The following is a 14,616-nucleotide window of genomic DNA, read 5'->3' on the forward strand; positions in this document are numbered from 1 at the left end:
TGAGCAAAATAAATGGTCATTAATCCATTCGCTGAGCTCCTTTACTTTAGGGAAAGTGATTTACAACCTTCAATAGTGAACATACAGTACTAGCAATATGCTGGCTACTGTTGATAGTCTGCTAAAAGAAAGCTGCAAAAAGACACCTAGCATGTGTCTTGGCTAGCCTACTGTAGCGAGTTGATATATTTTGGAATGTTTGTCTTAAAGGGGCAGTGTCCTATTTTGGGATGTAAAAAATCATCATCTCAAAATGACATACTTTAGAATAAAATGAAAGCATTTAATACAATTCTAAAGAATATAGTAATGACTTGCATTGCAAAATTATATTACACAGCTTTATAATAACTAGATGTAGTCTATTAATAGCTGAATAGAGAGAGAAGCATGGCAATCTACAGGCCCCAATGCATTTAAAAACTACACCATGTTCTGGAAATCATCAGTTTTTATTGCCAGTAAGAACTTCTGGAGTACAGACCCCCAGAAATAGTCAAAATAAAACATTTTTATGGAGGCATACTTAGACAAAAAAAATGTGACACTGTAAATTATAATTAAGATTGTTTAAAATCCTGGAGGTGAATGTTGGAATTAAACAATTAACTATGCAAATGAGCAAAAGGTGTGTGCATTAAGGAAATCGACGCCAGGCTCAAAAAGAAACCTGTCTCTAATAAGCGCCCGTTTTGTTCAGTGATTTAAACAAATAAATGCCAAGGCTATTAAATTGACATTTTACAGTGGAATAGTTTTACGTTAAATACTCCAGGCCACAAGATGGCAGTAGCTTGTGCCTGCTGTAGCTAATGTAAGCTAACTAGCAAGCTGTGCTAATTTTGTTGCTAGCTAGCTAGAATTTTTAGAAAGCCCTTGTTGATACTACATTGACATTTTTGTCATTTATCAGAGTATGTTGCTATGGCATCAACAGCCCATTCCCACAGGGTGCATTGCGAGATGGTATTTGAAGGACAAACAGAGTTGAAAAATTTGGTACACTGTTTAGATTGAACACATCCAAGTGAAATATATACTTTATCATGACGATATAAAACGGATGGATGTGTTCTAGACAAGTATGCCCATACCATCCATTGGCCTTTTGGCAATCTGGAGTAGAGGTCGACCGATTATGATTTTTCAATGCCGATACCGATACTTGGAGGACAAAAAAAGCCGATACCGAGTAATCGGCCGATTTATTTAAAATAAAACATTTATATATATATATATATATATATATATATATATATATATATATATATTATATATCATACACACACATTTTTGTAATAATGACAATTGCAACAATACTGAATGAACAATGAACACTTTTATTTTAACTTAATATAATACATAAATACACACACGCACACAGCTCTGAAGTGACAATGATACTGAAGAGTCTGCTTAGGAGACAAATACTCTCAACTGTTTGAATAAAAATAGAGTTTAAGTTACCTGTGATGAATGTTGAAAACAAAAACTTTAATTTCTATATGCAGGAAATCCTATTTTAATAATGGGCATGGTAAGAATTGACAACCAAAGTGCGAGTCATAATTCCCATGACACCTTCTAGCAAAATCTGAAACGCGGTTCCTTCATTTATTCCATAGGATATTTTTAGATTCACTTAAAATAAAGGTCTTTTTTTCATGTAGGCTTACATCACCGTGCCAATTTTATAACTGTGTAGATATCCATAGGACAAGGTAACTCTGATCAATATTGGCTAAATATAAGCGAAGATACATTTTTTTGTAGAGTGGATTTATGAAAATATGTTGACAAACGTTACCTTATCCTAGTGAGATTTACACGGGTATCAAAACGTCGAGGCGGTTTAAGCCTGCACGAAACACAGACCTTATTTGAAGTAGATCAAGACATTCTCTATGGAAGACATGAACGGTAAAATAACGAAGGAACCCCTTTCAAATTCAGCCGCAAGTTTTTACAGGAATTATAACGCGTCGACTATTTCTCTCTAAACCATATACCTTTGACTAATCCGGAAACTATCACCTCGAAAACAAAACGTTTATTCCGTTCCGTATTTTATCTAACGGGTGGCATCCATGAGTCTAAATATTCCTGTTACATTACACAACCTTCAATGTTGTCATAATTACGTAAAATTCTGGCAAATTAGTTCGCAAAGAGCCAGGCGGCCCAAACTGTTGCATATACCATGACTATACCCGTGCAATGAACGCAAGAGAAATGACACAATTTCACCTGGTTAATATTGCCTGCTAACCTGGATTTCTTTTAGCTAAATATGCAGGTTTAAAAATATATACTTGTGTATTGATTTTAAGAAAGGCATTGATGTTTATGGTTAAGTACACATTGGAGCAATGACAGTCATTGATTGTTTTTTATAAGATAAGTTTAATGCTAGCTAGCAACTTACCTTAGCTTACTGCATTCGCTAACAGGCAGACTCCTCGTGGAGTGCAATGTAATCAGGTGTTAGAGCATTGGACTAGTTAACTGTAAGGTTGCAAGATTGGATCCCCCGAGTTGACAAGGTAAAAAATCTGAGGCAGAACGTTCCTAGGCCGCCATTGAAAATAAGAATGTGTTCTTAACTGACTTGCCTAGTTAAATAAAGATTAAATAAAGGTGTAAAAAAATATATACAGATTTCCGATTGTTAGGAAAACTTGAAATCGGCCATTCCGATTAATCGGTCGACCTCTAATCTGGAGTGCAGGAAATTGTCTTCAAAGGGCTATGAAATGTGATAGTGTGTTATCCCCCATCTCCAGTGATGAGAACCATGTAGCTATGACGCGTTCCTACACAATTTCCTCATTTCACAGACGGACCACTTAGAAGTTAAATCATGGGGAGTTCTCTTTTTTTACCCACTGATAAAACATAGGCTTTCAGCAAATTGACAGAAGTATCATGATTTTTATTTCTGGGGGTAGATTACTCTTTAAAATAGCTAGATGGGACTAGAGCGATTGCGGTGACCGTATTACCGCCAGTCATGAGTCTTGACCGCAGCAAAATTTCAGCCAATTTCAGTAAACTCAGTACCGTTCGCTCAGTACCATTTTTTTGTCCAGTATGAACTCAGACCCCTCAAAAGAGCTGCCGAAGCGAACTGAAAATACAATTAAGAGGTGGTCTGAGGTCAGGTTAGACAACCTCTCGAAATGCTCTCCAAGTTCACTTGTCATTATTCCCGCACCACACACTAGACTACTGCAACACTGTTTCCCCTGCCACAAACCCTTACATTGGTGCCACAAGAGAGAAGATGTGCAGGTTCGCGGAAAAAACGTGCCGTTTTTGGATACTGATTAGGGATTGTCAAGAATGCACAGAAATCCCAAAATATGTGTAAAGATTTTAGTTCAGATTATTTGTTTGCAGTATGTGAACTATAGGCTAAAATAGCTTCATCAGCTGTTTATTTAATTGGGGTTTGAATAGTGTGAAAAGACAACATATTTGGTAAGATTCACAACACAAGGTATGCCTACAAAATAAATTATAGCTCTTAAAAGGGGCAATAGCCTACATTAGGACTCACAGGGCGCTGGAATTATAATGCTGTAATTATAAATTACAGCATTATTTAATCTGCAGTTATTCTTCTGCTATTTATTCTGTTACCAATAATATTTACATGTTATTAGTATTTTCAGATTGCATTTAGTTAAAAGATGCGACAATAAATGTAATCTATTAGCTTCCAAAATGTAAGTAGGTATATCTATACTGAACAAAAATATAAAACGCAACATGTAAAGTGTTGGTTCCATGTTTTATGAGCTGAAAAAAAGATCACACATTTTTCATACGCACAAAAAGCTTCTCTCAAATGCTGTGCACAATTCTGTTTACATCCCTGGTAGTGAGCATTTATCCTTTGCCAAGATAATCCATCCACCTGACAGGTGTGGCATATCAAGAAGCTGATTAAACAGCATGATCATTACAGGTGCAGCTACTGCTGGGGACATTAAAAAGCCACTCGAAAATGTGCAGTTCTGTCACACAACACAATGCCACAGATGTCTCAAGTTGAGGGAGCGTGCAATTGGCATGCTGACTGCAGGAATGTCCACCAGAGCTGTTGCCAGATAACTTAATGTTAATTTCTCTACCATAAGCCGCCTCCAACATCGTTTTAGAGAATTTGGCAGGTATGTCCAACCTCCCTCACAACCGCAGACTGTGTAACCACGTCAGCCCAGGACCTCCACATCCGGGATCGTTGGAGAGACCAGCCATCCGGACAGCTGATGAAACTGAGGAGTATTTCTGTCTGTAATAAAGCCCTTTTGTGGGGGGAAAAAAACTCATTCTTATTGGCTAGGCCTGGCTCCCCAGTTGGTGGGCCTACCTCCCAAGTAGGTGGGCCTGTGCCCTACCAGGCCCACACATGGCTGTGCCCCTGCCCAGTCATGTGAAATCCCTAAATTAGGGCCTAATTTATTTAAAGTGACTAATTTCCTTATGAACTGTAACTCAGTAAAATCGTTTAAATTGTTGCGTTTATATTTTTGTTCAGTATAGCTGTCTGATAACACATTGATGGAATGGCTTGTCCTGCTAATGGTAAAAACCCAAAATGCATTGCATAAATGTTGGGAAAATATAGTGGTTATTTTCTAAACATAGAAGGCCTGCATCCCGGAGTCGCCTCTTCACTGTTGGCATTGAGACTGGTGTTTTGCGGATACTATTTAATGAAGCTGCCAGTTGGGACTTGTGAGGTGTCTGTTTCTCCAACTAGACACTAATGTACTTGTCCTCTTGCTCAGTTGTACACCGGGGCCTCCCACTCCTCTTTCTATTCTGGTTAGAGCCAGTTTGTGCTGTTCTGTGAAGGGCGTTATACACAGCGTTGTACGAGATCTTCAGTTTCTTGGCAATTTCTGGCATGGAATAGCCTTCATTTCTCAGAACATGAATAGACTGACGAGTTTCAGAAGAAAGTTATTTGTTTCTGGCCATTTTGAGCCTGTAATCGAACCCACAAATGCTGATCAAATCAAATGTATTTATATAGCCCTTTTTACATCAGCTGATATCTCAAAGTGCTGTACAGAAACCCAGCCTAAAACCCCAAACAGTAAGCAATACAGGTGTAGAAGCACAGTGGCTAGGAAAAACTCCCTAGAAAGGCCAAAACCTAGGAAGAAACCTAGAGAGGAACCAGGCTATGAGGGGTGGCCAGTCCTCTTCTGGCTGTGCCGGGTGGAGATTATAACAGAACATGGCCAAGATGTTCAAATGTTCATAAATGACCAGCATGATCAAATAATAATAAATCACAGCAGTTGTCCAGGGTGAACCTCAGGAGTAAATGTCAGTTGGCTTTTCATAGCCGATCATTGAGAGTATATCTACCGCTCCTGCTGTCTCTAGAGAGAAAACAGCAGGTCTGGGATAGGTAGCACATCTGATGCTCCAGATACTCAACTAGTCTAAAGAAGGCCAGTTTACTGCTTCTTTAATAAGCACAACAGTTTTCAGAGGTGCTAACATAATTGCAAAAGGGTTTTCTAAAGATCTTTTAGCCTTTTAAAATTATAAATTTGGATTAGCTAACACAACGTGCCATTGGAACACAGGAGTGATGGTTGCTGATAAAATATTTTATATGTCCTTGGTAAATAATTGGTCTAGGCTATATTCCAGAATTAAACAAATTCTAGTAATCTCTTTTGAGTGTGGACTGTATTATTATCCATACTGGATGGGCTGGTGCCTTATGAATAGAATGTTTGGAGTGTAGCATGAGTCTGGGAGAGAAAGTATAGGCCTAGGCAACGCTATTGGCTCATTGATTTTGCAGGGCGGCTTACAGAGTTGGCCTACAATTATAGTGAATTTATATGTTCATAATTAATAGGCAGACACATTACCTTTAGATACAGAATATCTCACCACTGTGTGTTCTCCTCATCTCTGTCCTTCATTCCTATCTTGAGCGTGCAGAGAGAGGGTCTGTCAACAGTTTAATGAAATATGTTTAGTTGTGAAAACATTACCATCGGTAGCTGCAGGAACAAGGTTGGAGAGCCCATGGCATACAGAGCTTGGGCGGAATATATTACCTGTCATACAGAGAGACTGCATGCTCCTCAAAACAGTGGTTGGACAAAAGTATGTGGAAACACCTTCAAATTACTGGATTCGGCCATTTCAGCGACACCATTGCTGACAGCTGTATAAAATCGAGCACAACAGCCATGCAATCTCCATAGCCAAACATTGCCGGTAGAATGGCCCACACTACTATCATAGCGTGCCACCTTTCCAAAAAGTCAGTTTGTCAAATGTCTGCCTTGCTAGAGCTGCCCCGGTCAACTGTAAGTGCTGTTATTGTGAAGTGAAAACATCTAGGAGCAACAACGGCTCACCCGTGACGTGGTAGGCCACACAAGCTCACAGAATGGGACCGCCAAGTGCTGAAGCGTGTAAAAATAATCTGTCCTCAGTTGCAACACTCAATAACGAGCTCCAAACTACCTCTGGAAGCAACGTCAGAACAAGAAGTATTCGTCAGGAGCTTCATGAAATGGGTTTCTATGGCCGAGGAGCCACACACAAACCTAAGATCACCATGACCAATGCCAAGCAGCTAGAGTGGTGTAAAGCTCGCCACCATTGGACTCTGGAGCAGTGGAAACGCGTTCTCTAGAGTGATGAATCACGCTTCACCATCTGGCAGTCCGACAGACTAATTTTGGATTTGGGGGATGCCAGGAAAATGCTACCTGTCCCAACGCATAGTGCTAACTGTAAAGATTGGTGAAAGAGGAATAATGGTCTGGGGGTGTTTTTCATGGTTCAGGCTAGGCCCCTTAGTTCCAGTGAAGGGAAATCTTAACGCTTCAGCATACAATGACATTCCAGACAACTCTATGCTTCCAATTTTGTGGCAACAGTTTGTCATGCTGAAACAGGAAAGAGCATTCCCCAATGCCCCTGTGCAAAAGCGAGGTCTATACAGAAACTGTTTGGCGAGATTGGTGTGGAAGAAATTGACTGGTCTGCACAGAGCACTGACCTCGTCGAACACCTCTGGGAATTAATTGGAATGCCGACTGCGAGCCAGGCTTAAATCGCCCAAAATCAGTGCCCGACCTCACTAATGCTCGTGGCTGAATGGAAGCAAGTCTCCGCAGTAATGTTCCTACATCTAGTGGAAAGCCTTCCCAGAAGAGTGGAGGCTGTTATAGCAGCAAAAGGGGGTACTAATTCCATATTAATGCCCATGATTTTGGAATGAGATGTTCGACGAGCAGGTGTCCACATACCTTGGCCATGTACTGTAAGTGTTCTTATAAACCCAGACATTTCTATCTGCAATACTGTGTTAAAGCAGAGTTTTGATAGTTGCCACTAAAAAGGAGGATCCTACCGGCTACTATATTTATTTCTCAGCTGCTCATATTAAGCACATGTTCAGCTATAAAAATGGACTAGTCTACCCGGCATGATTGAAAAACTAACTGCGAGAAAGCGGTCTTCATTCGCTATTCGAGTGCATACGGATGACATGTCTTTATTTAATTTGATAATGGGATGGGCCATTCTAAATCAAAACAAATTTTACATTACTAATAAAAGACGAGATTAAATTGAGAATAGTCTGATGGGTGAAAATATGAACACTTGATGAGAGAGCAGTGTGTGTAGCCTGAGGCAAGAACAGAGTGCAAGCTTTTTTGCAACAAATCATCAATAGCTTATAGTCGCATCATGCAGCCCATATTTGTTTTGGAGTTCTAAGACATTAAGGTTTGTATTATTCCCAAATAAAAATACCAAATAACTAAATCTAGCGTATAGGACTTGTTTGAAATTATGACATAGACACATCATATGCACACTCGCTCCAGAAAGGGGAAAAATATCCTTTCTATTTCAGCCAAGTTCAATTATATTCTTCTTACTATAAAATAATGGCACGAGACTTAAGCATATTTAGTCCCTATTTAGTCCAAATGAACTAGCATACGGCAAATAGCCAGATAATACAGTAGGCCAACTCATTCTGTTCTGAGAAGAAAAAAATTATATCATATTGTTTCTTTAGACCTGCCTAGCATAAATTGATTTATTGTGATGGTGTATATTAAACGGATGTATAACTTTTTTTTTTATGTAGATGTTCCAAAGGCGCACATCAGCAGCTTGTATACAAGTAGAAACGGCAGGTTCATCGGTACCAGGTCGGTACACCGCAGACATATATTTTGTTCTAGCAAGAGAAGAAATGGCCTCCTACTGTGCAAAGTCCTTATTGGCAGTCAGATCTATCGGTGTGTCTGTACCATAACGTTAGCTATACTCAAGAGCTCATGCATGGACACAGACTTTGGTATTTTAAGTAACAGCTACACACATCATATGTTAGTTAATGCAATCAGTCATTCGATGACACAGTCCATGACATGGCACGCAACCATTGGTTGATGCATGCAACGTCTGAGCAGGGGAACACGACCACAGGTTTCAGGAGCCAGCTAGTTAGATATGACTCCACCATGGGCCACAACAAACTGGCTACTAGTTAGTATTCACCAAAATACACTACTGGTCAAAAGTTTTAGAACACCTACTCATTCAAGGGCTTTGTTTATTATGACTATTTTCTACATTGTAGAATAATAGTGAAGACAACAAAACTATGAAATAACACATATGGAATCAAAAGTGTTAAATCATCAAATGGCCACCATTTATACGTGAGATTCTTCAAATAGCCACCATTTGCCCTGATAACAGCTTTGCACACTCTTGGCATTCTCTCAACCAGCTTCATGAGGTTGTCACCTGTAATACATTTCAATTAACAGGTGTGCCTTGTTAAAAGTTAATTTGTGTAACTTCTTTCCTTCTTATTGCGTTTGAGCTAATCAGTTGTGTTGTGACAAGGTAGGGGTGGTTTACAGAAGATAGCCCTATTTGGTAAAACACCAAGTCCATATTATGACAAGAACAGCTCAAATAAGCAAAGAGAAATGACAGTCCATCAATACTTTAACATTTTAATGTCAGTCAACACGGAAAATGTCAAGACTTTTAAAGTTTCTTCAAGTGCAGTCGCAAAAACCATCAAGTGCTATGATGAAACTGGCTCATGAGGACCGCCACAAAAATGGAAGACCCAGAGTTACCTGTGCTGCAGAGGATAAGTTCATTAGAGTTAACTGCACCTCAGATTGCAGCCCAAATAAATGCTTCAAAAATTTAAAGTAACAGACACATCAACATCAACTGCTCAGAGGAGACTGCGTGAATCAAGCCTTCATGGTCGAATTGCTGCAAAGAAACCACTACTAAAGGACACCAATAAGAAGAAGAGACTTGCTTGGGCCAAGAAACATGAGCAATGGACATTAGACCAGTGGAAATTTGTCCTTTGGTCTGGAGTCCAAATTGGAGATTTTTGGTTCCAACCGGCATGTCTTTGTGAGACGCGAAGTGGGTGAACGGATGATCTCGGCATGTGTATTTCCCACCGTAAAGCATGGAGGAGGTGGTGTTATGGTACTTTGCTGGTGACACGGTCTGTGATTTATTTACAATTCAAGGCACACAACCCGCATGGCTACCACAGCATTCTGCAGGGATATGCCATCCCATCTGGTCTGTGCTTAGTGGGACTATCATTTGTTTTTCAAAAGGACAATGACCAAACGCACCTCCAGGCTGTGTAAGGGCTATTTTACCAAGAAGGAGAGTGATGGTGGTGATGGTGTGCTGCATCAGATGACCTGACCTCCACAATACCCGACCTAAACCCAATTGAGATGGTTTGGGATGAGTTGGACCGCAGAGTGAAGGAAAAGCAGCCAACAAGTGCTCAGCATACGTGGGAACCCCTTCAAAACTGTTGGAAAACTATTCCAGGTGAAGCTGATTGAGAGAATGCCAAGAGTGTGCAAAGCTGTCAAGGCAAAGTGTGGCTATTTGAAGAATCTCAAATATATTTTGATTTGTTTAATACTTTTTGGTTACTACATGATTCCATGTGTTATTTAATAGTCTTCACTATTATTCTAGAATGTAGAAAATAGTACAAATAAAGAAAAACCCTTGAATGAGTAGCTGTCCTAAAACTTTTGACCGGTAGTTAATGTTCAACTCATAGCTAGTTTATCCTGTGACCACCATATTTAGAAGGATAGCTACTGTCTGAAATGTAGCTAACGTTAACTAGCTTACTGGCCTGGCAGTAGCCACTACTAGCCAACTAATCATGGATTTCCTATTCTTTGATACATTTGGGTTAACTTGCTCATATCATGCAAGATACAGTTTGTGGGAAGGTACAAATAACAATTAGTGGACTCTTTATGAAAGATCGGACAATGAAACTAAAATAGATTGGTAGCTATCTGGTGGGGCTTTCATTTATTTCCCAATTAATTAATTCAGCTGAAGCTGGGTTTCCCAAGTCGTTCGGTGCTCACTGCTCATGCCCACGAGCAAACTAAACAGATGGCCCATCTATGTGACGTCACACCCAAGAAGGCTCAACCAATCAACCAAAGTAACTCATGAATATTAATGACTTTGCCTCCGGCTACCCTATGAAAGGACATTTCGCTAAATGGACAGGGGAGCCAAAATAAACACACCATAATCCCCCACGCTAACTCTGGAGTTCATAATCACAAACAATGACTACAGGGAGGCCGAATCCTGAAGTTAAGTGCCTAGTGTCATGATCACTTTAGGAGTGGCCATAAAAGAGGGCATTTTGACAAATTCTCCATTACAAAATCCATACCAGTGAATGAAGTGACTAAGCAAAAACAACGAAGGAATTTACATAATAAACCAAAAAGGGTATTCTTTTTGGATGAGTTTAACTAATTCCGGAGTCCATAGCATAAAATCTATAATAATATTAAGTATACAGGGTGTACCACCCTGCATTGAAATGTAATGCAATAGCCCACATGTGGTTCATACAGAACCTTCTCAGAACTTTCAATGCATATATCTGCGATCATGATTAGCCAATGGGGAAGAATATACCCATGGCCTTTTGGAGCAGTCACTCTGACCTTTGACTTCTGGCCCACTCAGAGACAGCAGCTCGGAGCACCACATCCTGGCTTCCCAAGACAAAGAAGGGAGTGGGGGGGGGGGGGGGGGATTGTTGCTGCTCAGGAGGCTCTCTAAACACAGGAAGGATTTACACACGGTTTATCTAACAGCCAATTGATCATGGGAATATCGCATAACCTTTTTTGGGCTTAAAATAGACCCCCATGTTCCTCCACTTGGCCCAGCGCACTGTTTAATGCTGCAGTGCTGCCTGGTGGGTAAATTCACGTCAGAGAATGAGTGATGAGTCTCCGTAAACAGACAGAAAAGAAGAATGTGTGACTCAAGAGGACGACATGAAAAACAATGTCCTCAGACACTGAACTACCTGTAAGGAGAGCCAGGAAGTAATTATAACCTCTCAGCTAAAAGTGCATCTAAATTCTGTCTTTGATTTGACAGAGGAGATGTTGGTCATTACGTCATATTGATATTCCGCATGAAAACCAATCACATGGGGATCACTTAAGAGTGCTAACCCTGTAGGAAAGTGAGGGATAGTTTCACCTCCTTGAGGTAGGCTAAGCTATAAAGGATGCAATGAAATACTTTCTCAAGAGTAAAATCACTTCAAAATGTGTCATATCTTTGATCATGAATGACACTTAATAATTGGATAAGACTACCGAAAACCATTGCACGGACCAACACAAGGGTGGTTCAAAGGGTTTTCATGCTCAATAGATTTAACTTGAACATCAAACAAGTTCTCACATTTTGGAAACTTAAACACTTTCAAAACATTTAACAGTCTTGGTTTTTCAAATTACAATTGACACCCATCACTTACATAAACAATTCAGCTTATAAGAAAACAGATCAGCCCAGAGCTCCATCTGGGCTTAAATGTAACTATACTGCATGCCCATGGTTACTTAAAACCCAAAACAGTGTTCAGACAACATTAACTCTCTAGCCAAGCAAGGTGACAATTGTGAAAACCTAATTCTTGACGGGAGAACATGGATTAACCTCTGGGCCGAAGGTGGGTAACAGCCCCAGTGGCCTTCACAACTGGAAAAGCCCCATCTATTAATCTGAGGTCTGGGCGGAAGATATCTATCTCACTGTTTGCTTTGGATGTTTTAACGGTCGGGATGAGGGGGAGGAGGCTACATAAACTGCCAACAATACCCATTCGAGGACATACTCCAAACGCATTTGGAAAGTATTCCCGGGATATGGGAAGAATGCCATCTATGTGTATACAAGTAGGGGCTGATTAATCAGAGTTCGCTTGGCTGAGACTCACAGTGGACCAAGAGGCTGAAAGTAGGGGGACCTCAGCTGGGCGAAAAGGGGATTACATAGAGGTATACAGGATTGCATAGGGCCAAGGCCTTACCTGAACATGATGAATCCAATGGACTCCACCGCTGCCCTTCTGACATCATCGTTCACGTCGCTCACCTGAAAAGGTAGAGAACGATGAATTAACAGCAGGAAGAATGCGGTGGGGGCAAGGAGATAATGTAACATCCACTACTAATAATTTTGCTGCACAAAAGCAAAAATGAAAAACTCCCAATCAGCCAAAATATCAAAGATTTGGGAGAAACCTATACTTTTGTTCATAAACAGCTCATATCAAAGCATAATCACACCTTTTGCTTATGCAGGCTGCCATCTGTAGGAACAACCATCTGACCTAGTAACAATAACATTAATTAATCTATTTGGGCTTCCTGTACTACCAAAGGATTTCATTATCGTGAAAAATATACACTAGATGACCAAATGTATGTTGACATCTACTCGTCGAACATCTCATTCCAAAATCATGGTTATTAATATGGAGTTGGTCTCCCCTTTGCTGTGACAACAGACTCCACTCTTCTGGGAAGGCTTTCCACTAAATGCGGGGACTTGCTTCCAATCAGCCACAAGAGCATTTGTGAAGTCGGGCACCGATGTTGGGCAATTACGCCTGTCTCGCAATTGGCGTTCCAATTCATCCCAAATGTGTTAGATGGGGATGAGGTCAGGGCTCTGTGCAGGCCAGTCAAGTTCTTGCACACCAATCTCGACAAACAATTTCTGTATGGACCTCGCTTTGTGCACAGGGGCATTGTAATGCTGAAACAGGAAAGGGCCTTCCCCAAACTGTTGCCATAAAGTTGGAAGCACAGAATTGTCTAGAATGTCAATGTATGCGGTGGTCTAGAATGTCAATGTATGCGGTAAGATTTCCCTTCACTGGAACTAAGGGGCCTGAACCATGAAAAACAGCCCCAAAGCATTATTCCTCCTACACCAAACTTTACAGTTGGCACTATGCATTGGGGCAGGTAGCGTTCTCCTGGCATCCGCCAAACCCAGATTCGTTCGTCGGCCTGACAGATGGTGAGGCGTGACTCATCACTCCAGAGAACGCATTTCCACTGCTCCAGAGTCCAATGGTGGAACTTGACATTGCGCATGGTGATCTTAGGCTTGTGTGCAGCTGCTCAGCCATGGAAATCCGTTTCATGAAGCTCCCGACAAACAGCTCGTGCTGACGTTGCTTCCAGAGGCAGTTTGGAATCCAATAATTTGAAGGAGTGTCCACATACGATATACAAAAGTATACCAACACATAATAATCTGTCATAACCATCCTCGCAATTACAATACGTAATAGCTTGGCTATCCATGGCGTGATCTGTTACCTGGTTGTCGGTGTCTTGCATGAGAAAGGGGAAGGAGGATACTTACAGCCACATGCAGCAGACGTCTGATGGCCTTGTTGTTTCCGGAGCCGCAGTAGGCCATGCCAACTGTGTACATTCCGGAGCGTCGCAGGATCGGGTCCTAGAGCAGACAGTGACAGAACACAGAGCCTTAGTTAAGAGACGAGTCTGCAGCAGTAAGTCTAGCCATGGCAACAATGTGTGGTCAACAACATCTACATCTTATTTGACATCTAGCACATTTAAAAAAAGGTCCAATGCAGATGTTTTCATCTCAATATCAAATAATTTCTGGGTAACAATTAACAACCTTACAGTGATTGTTTTCAATCAAAATAGCCAAAAATAAAAAAAAATGTGATTCTTAGCAAAGAGTAATTTCTCAAGCAAGCATTTTGATAGAACTGTCAGGGAGTGGTCTAAATGGGGAGGGGAAAACTGACATTTAGCTGTTATTGGCAGGGGTATGGAACTCTTATTGGTCTATTAACTCATTTACCGTCTGATGTCGTCACCGGGCAGGCCGACACCCACCAAAACAGGCTGAAATTTCAAGTTTACAGCTTTTACACTAAAAGGGCATCATCAGCATTTTCACAATATTATTCCAACCTCAGTGTAGAAATATACAGCTCTGGAAAAAATTAAGAGACCACTGCAAAATTAATAGTTTCTCTGGTTTTACTTTTTATAGGTATGTGTTTGGGTAAAATTAACATTTTGGTTTTATTCTATAAATTACTGACATTTCTCCCAAATCCAAATTAAAAATATTGTAATTTAGAGCATTTATTTGCAGAAAATGGTCCAAATAACAAATAATGTGAAGAAAATAAGT

The 14,616-nt window shown here is 40.4% G+C and overlaps 1 protein-coding gene across 1 annotated transcript in view; it reads right to left on the reverse strand.

Annotated features, from left to right (window-relative positions):
- Window positions 1-14,616, reverse strand: part of LOC120054610 (26S proteasome non-ATPase regulatory subunit 1-like) — a 102,178-nt gene that overhangs the window by 68,512 nt on the left and 19,050 nt on the right. Inside the window, exons 15-16 of the mRNA XM_039002084.1 lie at window positions 13,804-13,899; window positions 12,455-12,519 (exon numbers count right to left, since the gene is read on the reverse strand). Of these exons, the coding sequence (XP_038858012.1) occupies window positions 12,455-12,519; window positions 13,804-13,899 (161 nt within the window). The remainder of the gene's footprint in view (window positions 1-12,454; window positions 12,520-13,803; window positions 13,900-14,616) is intronic.

Source organism: Salvelinus namaycush, chromosome 10 (genome assembly GCF_016432855.1).
Source record: "Salvelinus namaycush isolate Seneca chromosome 10, SaNama_1.0, whole genome shotgun sequence".
In the NCBI taxonomy this organism is placed as follows: domain Eukaryota; kingdom Metazoa; phylum Chordata; class Actinopteri; order Salmoniformes; family Salmonidae; genus Salvelinus; species Salvelinus namaycush.